The sequence below is a fragment of the Macaca thibetana genome, chromosome 8 (genome assembly GCF_024542745.1).
Source record: "Macaca thibetana thibetana isolate TM-01 chromosome 8, ASM2454274v1, whole genome shotgun sequence".
NCBI classification, from domain to species: domain Eukaryota; kingdom Metazoa; phylum Chordata; class Mammalia; order Primates; family Cercopithecidae; genus Macaca; species Macaca thibetana.
In genome coordinates, this window is record NC_065585.1 from 20549522 (window position 1) to 20566283 (window position 16762).

Genomic DNA, 16762 nt, shown 5'->3' on the forward strand with positions numbered 1-16762 from the left:
GGGCTAGAGCAGTGTTTCCTGTGGCATAGAGGGAAGCAGAAGAGGGCATGCTGGGTTTACTTAAATCTGAAAACCCGTGCCCAAGACATGCGTGGCTAGCAACTCTAGGGGAGCTTTTTGTTTTGTTGTGTTATGGTTTTGAGACAGAGTCTCGCTTTGTCACCCCAGGCTGGAGTGCAGTGGTGCAATGTTGGCTCACTGTAACCTCCGCCTCTCGGGTTCAAGCGATTCTCCTGCCTCAGCCTCCCAAGTAGCTGGTATTATAGGCACTTGCCACCACGCCCAGCTAACTTTTGTATTTTTAGTGGAGATAGGCTTTTGCCAGGCTGGTCAGGCTGACCTCAGGTGATCCGCCCACCTCCGCCTCCCAAAGTTCTGGGATTACAAGCGTGAGCCACCACGCCCGGCCACTAGAGTAGTTTTAATGAGCTCAGGGATGCTAAAAAACTTAATAGAGAATTCATATTTTTTAAGAAGGGCATTACGACTGCTTATTATTATAAGGTAAAGGGGAAATTGAAGGTCATTGTACAGATCACATTAGCCAGAGGGTACAATCTCCTGAAGGCAGTAACTTCCCCTTTGTTAGGGAGAAAGGGGGCGCACATGTAGGAGGCACAGGAGCCCTTCATTTCTCTACTGAGTAACACAGTCTGAGAAGAAAGCCGATTGATGGAATTGTTCAGAATTCTCTGGTTTACCTCCCTCCACTCTTCAAATTGTGCCTTCACCCATCTGTGCCCAGGAGTGGGGCCTTGTCTTCAATGAGGGTCTCTCCCTAGAGCCATTTACTCTGAGTCAATAGGTTCTTTATAAAAATTAGCAGAAGTCCAAAGAAATCTGAACCTGCAGTCCTGCGGTGGGTTACTGTTGTATTGTTTTGTTTTGGTTTGTTTTTTGAGACAGGGTCTCACTCTGTTGCCCAGGATGAAGTGCAGTGGCGGGATCATAGCTCACTGTAACCTTGAACTCCTGGATTCAGGCAAATCTCCTACCTCAGCCTACCAAGTAGCTGGGACTATATGCATGTGCCACCATGCTTGGCTAATTTTATTTTTGATTTGAGAATACATGTGCCTTGCATACGGGTGGGGATTTGGCTTCTATTTCCATTTCCCAAATAGTGAACATTGTACCTGAGAGGCAATTTTTCAACCCTCACTCCTTTCATCTTTTACATTTTTTATTTTTTGTAGAGATGAGGTCTTGCTGTGTTGCCCACGCTCTTCTCCAACTCCTAGCCTCAAGGCGTCTTCCTGTCTTGGCCTCCCAAAGTGCTAAGATTACAGGCATGAGCCACCACATCTAGCTGTTTTTTATTGATAAAAAATTTGAGGTTTAGAGGGCTTTAAGTTCACAGTTTCTCAACTGAGAAGGGGCACAAATGTAACTTAAATCCAAACTTTGCAACTTCAGATCCTGGGCTGCTAACCAGACACTGAGCTCGGAGTGCAGCTGGGACGTCCATCCACTGTGGAGCCTCTCCTTGCTTTCGGTCCACTGAGCCCCACACGTTGTTGAGTGTCTGATTGGCTCCTTGCCCTTACAGGACAGGAAAGCGAAATCTCCGTTCCTTTGTGGGGACCTTTCTTTTGTAGGTGAAAGGGACAGAAATATGATTCTGGCTTCCCTGATGGTGAATGCAGGAGCACTTTCGGATAAATTACAATAGAGAGGAGTCAACTTATTTAAACAAACTGAGGTGAAGCCAGAGATTGCAGTTAACAGTGAAAAAATTTAAAGCAAGTGCCTGGATGGCCGCGAAGCAGTGCCCAGGAGACCCAATTTACATGAAACAGACGATCATTGTCACTCATTCATGATTTTTTGAGCACCAGCCACATGCCAGGTTCAGGACCAGAAGAAACTTGGGTGTAGGTGAGGTCACAGGACCAGTCCCTGCCCCAGCTGAACATCAGGAAGCCAGCGTGGGAGCGCACGCCCTGGCTGACTAGGACTGCGGCAGGGACCTGGGGTTTCATTCAGATCACCGTGAAGAGATGGTTTCCCAAATGAGACCTCTCTGGAGATGGTTCATTCCACCCCACAGTGGCCATCCGAAACACTGTGGTGACCCGAGGGCTCCACTGCCCCAACCCCCAAAATCACACTCCAGGATGAGAAACCTAAAAGTATATCTTGATGAGTCTTCATAGCTGGAAACCACCCCTCATGGATCCACAGGCTGCATTTGATGAAGGGAGAGTCCAGGAAATCGAGCCATTCCAGGCAGACATGTAGCAAAAGCCCAAGCCAGGATCCACCCTCATGCAATAAATAACACCTGTGCACATAAGAGAGGCGACAGGCAGGGCCTCCCTGGGGACCTGGGCCTGTGGCACATGAAGAAACACCCAAGAGAGCACAAAGTTCCAATGCCATGACCAGATATTCCGGTGCCAGCCATGCTTCTGGGTCCCAGCGAAAGACACACAAATCCGTGTCCTTGGGGACCCACGGTCTGGTGATCTAGGGCTGGCCGGGTCGCACGCTTCTTTTCAAGGGCTTGAAAGCCTCTGCATGGATGCAACTTTGGGGGAAAAGTAACCCTAACACTCTGCTTCTCTCATCCTCCCCTCTTCTGTGTATATGTCTGTCTCTTTCTCTCTGTGCGTGCCCTTCCCCACTCCCATCCCCATTCCTCTCTTTTTATTATATTTTGGTGGCGTGTGGTTCAATTTCTGTTGGTCCTCTCGTGTGGCCCCTCCCCTGCTGCAGAACTCGTCCAGCTCAGCCTCCTCTGAAGCCTCGGAAACCTGCCAGTCAGTGAGCGAGTGCAGCTCCCCCACCTCTGTCAGCTCGGGCTCCACCATGGGTGCCTGGGTGTCCACAGAGAAGGTGACCGCCTGGGTGGCAGCCACAGCGGCCCCACTCTCCCTGGTCCCCCAGCCTGCTGCTCACACAGCCCTCACAGCCGCGGCAACCTGGAAGCTCAGAATCAACACCAAGAATGGGGCTCCTCTTGGGGACAGAGGGTGGGACAAGGCTGAGGGCATTTTCTAGAATGAGTGTCTGGCTGCTGAATAAGGACCACATGGTCGTCCCAAGGGAGAGGAAGGGGTATGGGGAATTTGGAGGTGTGAAGGCTTTCTCCCAGACCAGGTGTTGCGTGCCTATCCATCCTCCTCCCTCCCTTCCCGAGCCACCCACCAGACCGCTGGATGAGCCATGTCACTGTGCCAGAGGCTGTGTGCTCTTCTGCTTTTTAGTTTGCACCCCCACCCCTTGCCCTTGATTGAGAATGTGCTCCTGAGCAATGTGAAGATTTTGGAAACCTAGAATGAACAGATTCATTTGAAGATGCTTTGGAATTTTTAAATTTGCATAATGAAATGAGCAAATCATTATCACCATGAAATGAGGCTTCGTTAGTTACTTAATCAAAAACCATTGAGAAGGCCCCAAATTGAGGGCACTGATCAATTCCCGAACTTCTAAAACGTAGGTCAAACATAGATGCTTATTTGGTGTCAAATTGATGTGCATTCTTTGCACCCCGGCTCTTTTCTCCTGCATCACGGATCATCCGTGAGCAGCGGAGCCCCTGTTTGTTTTACTTATAAATATTCAGGTTTCCCCTCCCTTGAATGTCAATGCCATTTTGTATCTTCGCACTCATCCTGTTATATTAATTTTTTTTCCTTTTCCCCCCTTTTTGTTTGTTTCCAGTTGTCTAATGGGTTTTCTCACTATAGTTTATCAAGTGAGTCCCACGTGGGGCCCACGGGTGCAGGCCTTTTCCCTCATTGCCTGCCTGCCTCCCGCCTGCTCCCTCGGGTCACCTCTGTCCACCTTCCAGACTACGCTCATTATTACACCATTGGGCCCGGCATGTTCCCGTCATCTCAGATCCCTAGCTGGAAGGTTTGTGTCTCTCCCCCTCCTCCTCTCCCCCTGTCATTGCCTCTGTGCTCACCCCTCTTCTGTTCCACCCCCCCTCACCCCGACTCTCCCCTTACCCCCTTTCTTTCACACTCTGCCTTCTTCCCCATAATGCCCCTCCCTCAGGAAACTCCCACTGAGGGAGAACCAGAAAGCAGCCGGCAGCTCTAAGACAGCAATTTCCACAGGTAGCTGGGGCTGAGGGTTTTCCTTCAGGGGACTTTGGTCAACCCCTGAGATAGATGGCAGCGCAGTGTGCATCGCAGGCAGCGGCAGTCCCAAGTTGAAAGGCCCAGTTTTGCATCAAGTTGAAATCTGTGGGTTGATCCCTCCCAGGGGCCACCTGGGGGTGTCAGCATGATCAGAGCTTCTAGGGGGTCCGGAGCGGGGGACTTTCCTTCTGGCCAGGTTTCCCATTTTCCCTGATGAGCTCCCTGCTGGGCTGTGGTAACAGAACCACAACCCAAAGCAGGTTTGGGATGATCATGTTGAGCTTTACAGTACATGCAGACTTTAGTGTTAGTCTTGAGTGTTCAAACATGTTTGCTTTAATATAAAGACAAACTTTGAAAATGATCCCCTAGCAAGTCCGATCAATGCTCCTCCAGGAGGATAATGTGCTCTCTTTTGAGAGGAGGACCCTAATTTGAAAAGTAGGCCCCTCGGCTGCCAGCATGTTAAGCCAGTTTTGACTTTAGCCCTCACAGGCTGTGTGGGCCTCTCAAGACTCCTCAGAATCTTTCTACGGCCCCTGGCTGCCTTCCTTTCCTTCTGAGGGCTTGAGAGGGCAGGGAGCCTGCCATGCCCTTTGAGGCTGGTTTCCTGGGAATGGAGGGAGAGGGGCTGATGTTGCTTTAGTGCTCGCTGGTGGCCGTTCCCTAACTGGAAGTCATCCGGGTTAAGGAGCGACGGTCCCTTCAGACAGGAGAAGCAGGGTGCGCTGTCCACTGGCGGGTCCCCTTAGCTTACACTGGTCACCCGTTAGGTGGCTGCTGGGTCTCCTGCTGCCGCCTGGTGGGTGAGGGTTTTTAATCTTTGGGCAGAGACGAGGAAAAGGGAGGTACACAGGGGGCTCCCAAAGGGTTTTCCATTCCTTGCCCTTTAGAGCCTGGAGAGGGCAGGCAGAGGTCCTGTGGCTTGTCCCAGCCGGAGGCTCCCCTTTAGGGGCCCAGCTGCCTTCTCTGGGGAGCTGTCTATGGGGTCGCTGCAGCCCTCCAGTGGAGGCAGAGGCCCTGGCTCCTGACCGCACTTGTTCTGCGTAGGACTGGGCTAAGCCAGGGCCCTATGACCAGCCTCTGGTGAACACCCTGCAGCGCCGCAAAGAGAAGCGAGAACCAGACCCCAACGGGGGAGGACCCACTACTGCCAGTGGCCCACCTGCAGCCGCCGAGGAGGCTCAGAGACCACGGAGCATGACTGTGTCGGCTGCCACCAGGGTGACGCTCTTGTTCTCGATATTTGGTTGGGGCCACCTCAGCTTGGCTGGGGATCATATTCTGGCCAGCAACTGGGGGGCCGAGGCAGCCTTGCAGCTGGAGGGACCTGGGCTGCATTTCCTGACTTCCTGCCCTACCACAGAGTCCCTGGGAAGAAGCCTTGTGTGGGAATGAGAGAGGCAGAGCTTTCTAGGGTCAGAGTGGGACCCAAGCAAATCAGTAGCCCCCTGGGCCCATAGGCATGTGGCGCTCATGGGGGCAGAACAGGAGTGACATTGAGGCCCCCCCGAAGCAACCTATGTGTCTCTCTCCTCCAACCTGCAGCCTGGCGAGGAGATGGAGGCTTGTGAGGAGCTGGCCCTGGCCCTGTCTCGGGGCCTGCAGCTGGACACCCAGAGGAGCAGCCGGGACTCGCTTCAGTGCTCCAGCGGCTACAGCACCCAAACAACCACCCCCTGCTGCTCTGAGGACACCATCCCTTCCCAAGGTACGAGGCAGCCTGGGGTACGCAGTTAGGCTTTCTGAGCAGCACCAGGTGAGGAGATAGAAAACTGCTGGTCCATTTTAACCACAGCCTCACCACTGGCTAACTAACAGGCGTCAGGATCATTCTCGTTATCTGGGAATGCTTTGGGGAGCTCATCTGTAGTTGTGAGGTAGCTGCCATGTAAGAAAGGGGTCTGGATTTTCACAGCTTTTTGCGTTTTGCAGCATCATACACAAGTCTCCAATTTGAATGGAGACGTGCTGTAGTAAGAATAGCTTCAGGCCAGGCGCAGTGGCTTACACTGTAATCCCAACATTTTGGGACTCTGAGGCAAGCAGATTGCTTGAGCTGCAGAAGTTCGAGACCAGCCTGGGAAACATGGCGAAACCCTTGTCTCTACAGAAAATGCAAAAATTAGCCAGGTGTGGTGGCACACACCTGTGATCCCAGCTACTCTGGAGGCTGAGGTGCAAGGATTGCTTGATCCACGACTGCACCACTGCACTCCAGCCCGGGCAACAAAACGAGACCCTGTCTCAAAGGAATAGCTTCATTTTTGTTTTAGCACTTTGCACTACACACTTTATGGTTATTTTCCCATTTAATCTTTACAGCCACTTATGGGGTAGGTATTTTTATCCCTGTTTTACAGAAGTGGAAATTAAGGTTCAATAACTTGCTCATATTCACACAACCAGTAAGTAGCAGAACTGGAGTTTGAACCTGTGTGTTAGAGTGTAATGCCCAAGTTCTTAACCTATTCCAGCCAAATCCTCTATCAGACCTGCCTCCCTCATCCTCATGTCCACTGCACACACAAGTCAGGCAAGATGAAAATCTAACAGCTGGAATATCTATGATAATTGACCAAAAGCTATGCCATTCATCATTCAAAACCTCTAAGACAGTGAGTCTTATTGGAGGGTGATTTTCTTTCCCAGGGGACATTTGGCAATGACTGCAGACATTTCTGGTTGTCACAACTGAAGGGGTACTACTGGCACCTAGTGGGCACAGGGCAGGGATACTGCTTAAACATCCTGGAATACACAGCACAGCCCCTCCCCACCATGTCCTCCGTAACAAAGAACTATCTAGCCCAAATGGTCAATAGTACGGCGGTTCAGAATCAGTGCTGTGAGCTGTTTAATCTGTAAGCTCCCGCATCATCCTGAGATTGGTCTTATAAGGAAGGGAGCACGTCACACTGATGGAAACTGTCTTCGTCCCTTGTTGTCAGGGACTCACTGTCATTAGCTTTTTTCTTTGTCTAGCCCTTGCCTCTCCAGTTAATCATCAGGGAGATGTTATCGCGTAGGCTAGTCTGTTTGAGGTTTGATCTTCATGTTGAATTCTGGACTGGAGAATTTGTCTGCTTTCATCCCCCTTATCCCTCCCAGAGATGCTTGGAGGGAGCTTCGCTGCAGCCTAGCAGCTTTACCTTCTTCCCCATTGACGATATTTGAGTGCCTACCATGTCCAGCACCGTTATAGGTACTGGGGACACATCAGTGAACAAAGCAAAGATCCCTGCCAGGGAGTTCGTAGTTGGTGAGGCTTTCTGAAGATGGTAGAAAAGCCTGGGGGAAGCTTGGGATGAGACTGTGCGTACCCTGGCTTGCGTGCCTTTTGTCCTCCCAGCACAGAAGAATCAAAAAGCAAAGCTGCTGTCTTGAATATGTCTAATCAAATCCTATAATCAGTTTCAGATTATGATTATTTCTCTGTAAGTGGTGACCAGGAGGCAGATCAACAGGAGTTCGACAAGTCCTCCACCATTCCAAGAAACAGCGACATCAGCCAGTCCTACCGACGGATGTTCCAAGCCAAGCGTCCAGCCTCAACTGCTGGCCTCCCCACCACCCTGGGACCTGCTATGGTCACTCCAGGGGTTGCAACTATCCGACGGACCCCTTCCACCAAGCCTTCTGTCCGCCGGGGAACCATTGGAGCTGGTCCCATCCCCATCAAGACGCCCGTGATCCCTGTCAAGACCCCAACGGTCCCAGACCTCCCAGGGATGTTGCCAGCCCCTCCAGATGGGCCAGAAGAGCGGGGGGAGCACAGCCCTGAGTCGCCATCTGTGGGTGAGGGCCCCCAAGGTGTCACCAGCATGCCCTCCTCAATGTGGAGCGGCCAAGCTTCCGTTAACCCTCCACTTCCAGGCCCGAAGCCCAGTATCCCTGAGGAGCACAGACAGGCAATTCCAGAAAGTGAAGCCGAAGACCAGGAACGGGATCCCCCAAGTGCCACTGTCTCCCCAGGCCAGATTCCAGAGAGTGACCCTGCAGACCTGAGCCCAAGGGATACTCCACAAGGAGAAGATATGCTGAACGCCATCCGAAGGGGCGTGAAACTGAAGAAGACCACAACAAATGATCGCTCGGCCCCTCGCTTCTCTTAGGCTCACAAGAAACACGCCAGTGGGCAATGAACTGTTTCATTAATAAAACCTAATTTGTCTTGATCCATTCCAATCTATAATAAAACAAAAGATTTTGTAGGCAACTCGGAATATAGCTCTTTTGAAAGTACTCGACACCTTTAGATAAGAATTAAAACCAACCTATGTAACTGACATAATCTTGATCTTTTAATTTGTAAATATTGACAATTTTCTTTCTGCACATTTTAATCTTAGTTTCCCTTTTGATTTTTCTGAAGGTGCCAAATTCCATTTAACTTTTTTACAAGTCTTTGTAAAATTTTAAATGCATAAGGGTGGGGGTTGGGGCAGGGCAACCACGAAGTAGTTAATTTTAGAAAAGGATTTACTATACTTCACTCTTCTTTTTCTTCCCCCACAAGCTTTTGTAGAGGCATTGTAGTAGTCTAGCTTAGAAGCAAATGCAAGTTATTTTAATGTACAAACTAAATGGCTAAGAGGTAAAATCCTCATTTAAATATACTATGTTCTAGATGAAAAGAGCAGGAGTAACAATTGATGAGCAATATTCAGAGTGAAGTAAATCTGGAAATGGTAGACTGTGTTGGGATTGGGGGGAGGGCCATGGGAGGGGCACACCGTCAACATAGCCGATCCTGTTACATTTAAGAGTAGCCTCGTAGGTTGAATTTCTTCTAGTAGCTTCATGGTAAATGCATCCGAATAAGCCATACTGGATTGCAGTGTTTGTTTCTGTAGGGTGTTTAAGGACTTCCTTTCTCCCACGATTCCTCTGGACTGCACACAGCACCCACCTCCAGCCCCATGCATGCTGCTGCCGCTGGGCAGTCGTAGAAGCCCCCACTTCAGTTTCTCGTTGATTGTACTCACCTTCATGGAATCCAAATACATCCAAAAGGGTAAGGCAGTTTTAAAAAATGTGAAAACATTTAAAAATGATAGCAGGGAATTCTTATAGTAAATGCCTTTTACTTAACTGTGCCCAGCAGGCTGGGTGCGTTAAAAAGCCCAAATATTTTGAAAACACTCGAACGGATTTGACAAGGGTAGCCAGCTTGGAGTCTAGCAAGCAACTTGCCAATGTGTTTACCAATCTGGGGGCTTGTTTTTCTTTTCTTCTTTCAAATAAATGGCAGTTAACTGGCTTCACAGTAAACATTGAAGAGAGGAGGATTTGGTTATTGTCACTGGGAATCTGACCACTATACTGTCCTTTTTTGTATTCTGGGTAATGTTTTTTGGAAAGGATTTGTCTTTTCTTTTTTAAATGAAAGTTAAATTTGTTATAATGCCCACACCCTAAAACCAACAGAGATTTGTAGATTTAAAGGGATCACATTTGAAGACAATAGTGTTTAAGAAAGCAAGCAAGTCCCTTAGCAGTCAGGTCAGTTAACAGGGCACATTTCTGACCTAACCCTCTCAAGGAAGAGGAGGAGCTTGGTGGGTCTCATACACCCTGCAGATTCCTGTTGGCTCTAACCCTCAATTACCTAATCTTATGCTTTAACACATAACTGCATTGGATGTGAGAGTAACGTGCCGTATGGTCATTGTTCTATATATTAACATTGAACACTGCTGCAATTGCTCAAGGACATTTTATGTTACGGCTTTAAAGCAAAGGCATGATTATTAGAAACTATTTAAGCTTTTTTCTTTGAAAAACAAGCTCCTTTTACAGAATATAAGCAACAGTAGTGCCTGTGGTTTAGCCCACCAATCTTGATGACTAAAAGTAGCTGATGCATTGTGCATATGATGCTTGAGATGGTTTTTGCAAAAGCAGAAATCGCTGCAAGGTAATCACAATAGATAAAAGTGGTATTTTAAGCCTTTGAAATAAATGGATGTAACTGTACCTTGGTACAGCTTTTCACTTGTTTAGTTTTTAAACGTTAGTATAATCTGAATAAATAAAATGTTGCCAAATTCAATGTAGAAAGAATGTGACGACACACCTTGGGTAGTTCTGCTTGTGTTTTTGCATATTGTAAAAGCAGTGTCACAGCTAAAAATAAAGAAATCGTTTCTAACGGTAAATTATTGTGGTTTAGTTGCTAGTTTGTACTGAGAGTTGACCTCTCCCTGTGCAGTTTTTTGTTCTAAACTTGTATAAATAACAATTGTGTACTGTGTCTCCCTTCTACATTGTAACAATTGCTTCAGCCTACGTTATAAATAAAGAACCACTAGATTAAAAAAGTCATGTATTTCAAGTCTTGTTACAATTCAGTTTGAGGTCTTAGTCAAATGTTAGAAGATGGACTGGGACTCAAATAGAGCTTACATAGAAAGTGACAAAATATTTTTGTGATGGCTATAAGATCATTGGTTGCCTGAAACTATTTGAAAACAGTTCTATCTAATGAGGTATCAAGAACTAAAAGCAGCTGTTTTGGGTTGAAAGTTTTAAAAACTGCTTTATCTTTAAAAAACAAGAACAACAAACAAAGCTTCTGAAACATTTAAGGAGTTCTGTTATTCCCTTACCTTTGAGTCCGCAGACAATCCAAGCTACGGTAGCAGAAGCAAAGCTGGAAAACTGCTTCTAAAATAAGCACCACAAAGTTTTATCCCAGATTGGACCATTTAACCCCGACCATCAAACCTCCACCCTTGAGGGAACTCCACAAATTCCAGGCTTATTTGCTGACTATGTACTTCTTAGGGAGAGTTGTTGTTCTAATAAAAACTAAAATTCCATTAGTGAAATCTTTAGAAAACCAAAAAGGTTATTTTTAAATCCTCAGTATTTCTGTTCTTGGCTTTGCTTATTCCTTCCGGTTACCACAGCTAATTAGGCTTTTGACTTGAGCGTTTATTCGCCTCAATCTGGTTCTGCCTCAGTTTTTCCTTACTGGTAATATGTGCTATCCGTGATTTATTGCAGAGAACACAGCTGACCGACTACATGTCCCGTTATTTTCTTCACATGCACAATTGATAAAACAATGATAGTGGCACAGTCACTTGGCATCACGGTAATTCTTAGAAGAACGCCAGTCATACCAGAGACCATTTCATTGATTTTTTTATTAGGGCAAGTGCATGTTGTGTAACGTATTTCACTTGCAAGTATGAAAGATGAGGGGTCTCTCTCTATGTGGGCCGCTCCCGGGGTCTGGTCACAATATACCACCACAGTGGGGGCAAATCACCTTCCTTTCGGGCAGGGGGCAAAGCTTCAGTTAAAGGACCACCAGGTGGCGTTTCCTCCTGCAGCTGCTTAACCTAGAAGGAGGCAAGGAAGGAATCATTACCAAAGGAATCTAATTCACTTCAAAAATCTGTCTGCTGCAGCGAAGGGTCAGCTTTCTATCCATGGTCTGTCACTGACATGACACACTGATCGCAATACTGAGAAGTGTTTTTCGCATACACCTGCTTTATTTTCATACCCACACTTTCAGAAAAGTCTCCTTAAGGGTTTTCCCATTCTTCTAAACAGTAAAGCCTATTCTTCCCCCCACCCCTATTCTTCCTCCCTCCTATTCTTCCCCCCACCCCTTTTCATCACCTGATTATCTGGACCTCCTCTTACTCTGTAGACAAAAGCATGACAACTATCATTCCAATTCTCCTTGTCACAGTCCCCCACTCACTGACCAGAAAAACATTTATTTTTGTGTCTCAGCTAAGTGTTCTCCAAAAGCACCATTAAGAAACCTTAGTTCATAATATGTTGGGGATGTTCCTTGTAAGCCCCCTTCCTAGCAACCAAGGACAAAAATAAACCACAAAATCACATGTAAAAATATGCCCAGTTCTGCCAAATGCTGCCCTACTACCTCCAGTTCTAGTTATAGCCAAGATAAATGTCCTAACAGAGGATAACCCATTCTGGATTGTGGCTGCCCTGGGCTTCCAGTCACATGTGCTGCTTAATAATGCTGAAGTGATGGCATATGTAAAGGAGGAACTGTTGAGGTTATCCCAGTGATCAGTTGCAGAATGAACCCGTGGCTCACCATGAATATACTTCCAGCTTCTAAAGAGTGAGACATTTCTGACAAAACACTGCCCCCTTTGGCCACAGTGCCCTTCCTTCGGGTCACCCTTGGCCAAACACTTGCAAAGGTCAATATCCTTAGTGTTATCACCAGAACCAGCACAACTTCCACATCATGAATTCAAATACCCCACTGTCCAACCACACTCTCCCTTTCCCACTCACTTGTTTAAATGCCTCCTTGAAACTCAGAGAGACTACCATTTCACAGATCTCCCAACTTGGCCTTCCCTCTCTGCATCTGCCCCCCGGCTTAACTTTGTTTTTTTTCAATCCAGCTTAGATTCCATCATGACAATAGCTTCCTCTCGAATAACCTCAAGTCGCTTGTCACTCTCTCTGAGCAACAGATAAACTGAACCACATACCCTCAGGCCTGTGCTCATACAGCTTAGTATTGCTAAAGAGAAAAAAGACACTGGAGCAAATCGGAGTCATTACTCACTAACTATTCCCAACCTCAAAAGGGCCTTCGCCACCTGGCCATCCTAGTACTCTCCAGCAAGCCCCTCCTCTCCCCATGACTATCACACCTTCTCCCCGTGACTATCACATATTCTCCAAACATGCTGCGCCCACTTGTTCTGGGCTTTTCCTCCTATTTCACTAAAAAAAAAACCAAAAAACAACAAAGCTATTACACAAGTCTGTTATCTTCAAAACTTCTAACCCAAATTTATATATAATCTTTTGCCCAATTATAATGGACAAAGAATCCTTTCTCCTTTTCTTCTTTCTCTACACTCTCTCCTAAAGATTCCATACATCTCTCCATGGCTTTTAAAACTGAAAACTCCCAAGTTTCTGTTTCTAGGCCAAATCTCTCCTGGGAGTTCCAGATTTCCACATCTAAAGCTGGCTTCTGATATCTGCACTTGATATGTCACAGGATTCTCAAACTTCAGCCTTCCAAAATGAATTCTCGATTGCTGCTCTGACACCTGTGCCCCCTTCCCCAATCTTCCCTATCTTGGTAAACATCACCAAACTCCAGATGTTAAAGCTTCAAACCCAGAAACCATTCTCTCTCTTTTTTTTTTTTTTTTTTTTTTTTTTGAGATGGAGTCTTGCTCTGTCACCCAGGCTGGAGGACAGTGGTGCAATCTCAGCTCACTGCAACCTCCACCTCCTGGGTTCAAGCAATTCTCCTGCCTTGGCCTCCCAAGTAGCTGGGATTACACGTGTACACCACCACGCCCAGCTAATTATTTGTACTTTTAGTAGAGACGGGGTTTCACCATCTCTAGTTCAGGCTGGTCATGAACTCTTGACCTCAAGCTATCACCCACTTTGGCCTCCCAAAGCGCTGGGATTACAGGTGTGAGCCACTGCACCCTGCCCCGGAAACCATTCTTGATTCCTCCCTGTCCCTTGCCCACCCTCAACATCCAGTCAGTCGTCACATCCCTCCAAATGATGTCCTGAGTAAATTTCTTTCCATATCCACTTCATCCACCCTGGTGCTGATCATGACAACCTTTTGACTAAACTTCTGCAATAATCCTAGAAGGGTCTCTCTGCTTCTTCTCTTCCTCTCTCCAATATAGTCTTCACACTACAGCAAGATTGAGCTTTTAAAAATATAACTGACCATCCTAACATGACTAAAAAATGCCTAAGACTCTAGTGGAGAGGCAGGTTAAGGGACCGTATGGCAAGAAGGCAAGAAAGTCAGGCAAAGGACTAAAGAGAAGGAGATCTGAAGCAAAATCAAAGACAAAGCCAAAAAGACCAGGGAATGCACTTTAACTTACTTGTAAGGTGGTTATAAATGTTAAATTGATACACTTAGATACCACAGTATATCTGAGAAGTAAGGGCCCAGAGTAACTGTCATGTCTGGAATCTGGACCTCTGCACGTGGGGATCAAAACTTGACTCCATCTACATAGCGAACGAATATTGAAGTACAAGTAGAACGCACCTCTCGTTCCCAGCTTTCCCTCCGCAGTTTCTTCCACTGTTCTCTCTTGGCAAAGTAATCAGGATACATTGCCTTCTCAGAAGGATGCCAGTCATCTAAGCACCATTCTGGGACCTGTCAGGAGAGGAAATCATGGTATCAATCCACAGGACACACTTACCTATCCCTGATAGGGCTTGCTCAGGAGATGTAAGACAAAGATCAAGGTACATTTTTATTTTTATAATCACTGCAACTACCAGACTGTTTCTAACTCTAAGCAAGGAACAGCAGAGGATAAGCAGGAACCAATAATAAAGGAAAATGCCTTAGAGTCAAACACGGTGCTGAAAAATAGCACCATCATCAGTCCAAGGAGAACTGGCTTCATTCCTCCCCTACCTGCCTTCTCTAAATATCCAGAGTAGTCTTATCTTACTTGGAACTCTTAATTAGAGTATCTCAGAAATATTAAGCATCAATCCAAGTTGGTTAACTTTAAAGTCTAAAATGAACTTTGTTATAGCAAAAAGTATACTGTATGATCTTGAATCTGAAAGTAGAAAGTCTTAATGACATCTCAGAGAAAACTGACACCTAAAAAACAGTACTGGCACACCTTAGAGATACTGTGGGTTTGGATCCACACCGCTGCAATATAGCAAATATCACAATAAAGCAAGTCACAAAATGTTTTTGGTTTCCCAGTGCATATAAAAGTTATGTTTATACTATACTATAAAGTGTCCGATAGCATTATGATGTCTGTTGAGATGGAGTCTCCTGGTGAAGATTTTGTGAATATTGATTAAATAACAAAGGACTTTGAATAGTACAACTTAGTTGATAAAGCAGTGACAGGGTTTGAGAGGATTGACTCCAATTTTGAAAGAAGTTCTTCTGTGGGTAAAATGCCATCAAATGGCATTACATGCTATAGAAATATTTCGTGAAAGGAAAAGTCAATTGATGTGGCAAACCTCACATAATATACATAAAAAATGTACATAATTTAAAAATACATTATTGGTTGGGCGAGGTGGCTCCTGCCTTTATTCCCAGCCCTTTGAAGGCTGAGGTAGGGAGATTCTATGAGGGTAGGAGTTCGAGACCAGCCTGGACAACATAGCAAGACTCCATCTCTACAAAAAATGAAATAAATTAGCTAGGTGTGGTGGTGTTCACCTGTATTCTTAGCTACTTGGTTGGCTAGGACAGGAGAACTGCTTGAGCCCAGGGGGTCCAGGCTACAGTGAGCTATGATAATGCTACTGCACTCCAGTCTGGGCAACAGAGGGAGACCGTTTTCAAAACAAAAACAAAAGAAATACGTTATTGATAAAAACTCCAACAATCATCTGAGCCATCAGAAAATCAATCTTTTTACTGGTGGAGAGAATTGTGTCAATGTTGATGGCTGGTGACTAAACAGGGTGATGTTTGCCGACGGTTGGAGTGGCTTTGGCAATTTCCTAAAATAACAATGAGGTTTGCCACATCAATTGACTCTTCCTTTCACCAAACACTTCTATAGCATGTGATGCCATTTGATAGCATTTTACCCACGGAAGAACTTCTTGCAAAACTGGAGTCAATCCTTTCAAACCCTGCTGCTGCTTAATCAACTAAGTTGACGTACTGTGTGAAGTCCTTTGTTACCATTTCAACAATGTTCACAAAATCTTCACCAGGAGACTCCATCTCAAGAAACCACTTTCTTATTCATCCATAAGCAGCAGCTCTTCATCTGTTCAAGATTTATCATGAGATTACAGCAATTCAGTCACGTCCTCAGGATCAACTTCTATTCTGGCTCTCTTGCTATTTCCACAACTTCTGCAGTTACTTCCTCTGCTGAAGTCTTGAGCCCTTCAAAGTCATCCACAAGGGTTGGAATCAACTTCTTCCAACCCCATTAAAGCTGACATTTCGATCTCTCCCCATGAATCACAAATATCCTTAATGGCATTTAGAATGGTGAATTCTTTCCAGAAAATTTTACTATGCCCAAATCCATCAGAGGAATCAACATCTATATCAACTATAACTGTGCAAAATATATTTCTTAAATAATAAAACTTGCACGTCGAAATTACTCCTTGATCCATGGGCTGTAGAATGGATGTTAGTAGACATGGTAGCAGGTCTCGACAGTGGGTTTGAAAGATTCAGTAAACCATGTTGTACACAGATTTGCTGTAACTCAGGCTTTGTTATTCCATTTCTAGGGCACAGGCAGAGTAGGTTTAGCATAATTCTTAAGGACCCCAGGATTTTCAGAATGGCAAATGAACAATGGCTTCAACTTAAAACCACCAGCTGCATTAGCCCCTAACAAGAAAGTCAGCCTGTCCTTGAAGTTTTGAAGCCAGGCATTGACTTCTCTCAAGGTATGAAAGTTCTAGATGGTATCTTATTCCAAAAACAGGCTACTTCATCTCCACTGAAATTCTGTTGTTGAGTACAGCCACCTTCATCAACTATCTTAGCCAGCTTTTGTGTAATAATTTGCTGCAGCTTTTCCATCAGCACTTGTTACTTCACCTTGCACATCTGTGTTACAGAGATGGCTTTTTTTCCTTAAACCTCATGGACCAACCTCTACTAGCTTCCAACTTTTTTTCTGCAGCTTCCT

General features: G+C 46.0%; 3 protein-coding genes across 52 annotated transcripts in view; 2 read left to right on the forward strand and 1 right to left on the reverse strand.

The window, feature by feature from the left end:
- The window catches only part of MTSS1 (MTSS I-BAR domain containing 1), a 184128-nt gene extending 173711 nt beyond the window's left edge, over positions 1 to 10417 (forward strand). Inside the window, exons 11-15 of one of the 4 annotated variants that reach the window (XM_050801694.1) lie at positions 2719 to 2838; positions 3670 to 3864; positions 5145 to 5318; positions 5643 to 5805; positions 7509 to 10417. In XM_050801694.1, the coding sequence (XP_050657651.1) occupies positions 2719 to 2838; positions 3670 to 3864; positions 5145 to 5318; positions 5643 to 5805; positions 7509 to 8209 (1353 nt within the window). In that variant the 3' untranslated portion in view covers positions 8210 to 10417. The remainder of the gene's footprint in view (positions 1 to 2718; positions 2839 to 3669; positions 3865 to 5144; positions 5319 to 5642; positions 5806 to 7508) is intronic. The other 3 variants (XM_050801696.1, XM_050801695.1, XM_050801697.1) reach the window with 3 other exon arrangements.
- TATDN1 (TatD DNase domain containing 1) overlaps positions 1 to 16762 on the forward strand; it is a 233945-nt gene that overhangs the window by 164137 nt on the left and 53046 nt on the right. The gene's annotated exons all lie outside the window — the stretch shown is intronic.
- NDUFB9 (NADH:ubiquinone oxidoreductase subunit B9) overlaps positions 11229 to 16762 on the reverse strand; it is a 576062-nt gene continuing 570528 nt past the window's right edge. For all 47 annotated transcript variants that reach the window (XM_050801726.1, XM_050801739.1, XM_050801731.1 and 44 more), the window contains exons 4-5: positions 14149 to 14262; positions 11229 to 11446 (exon numbers count right to left, since the gene is read on the reverse strand). In XM_050801726.1, the coding sequence (XP_050657683.1) occupies positions 11315 to 11446; positions 14149 to 14262 (246 nt within the window). In that variant the 3' untranslated portion in view covers positions 11229 to 11314. The remainder of the gene's footprint in view (positions 11447 to 14148; positions 14263 to 16762) is intronic.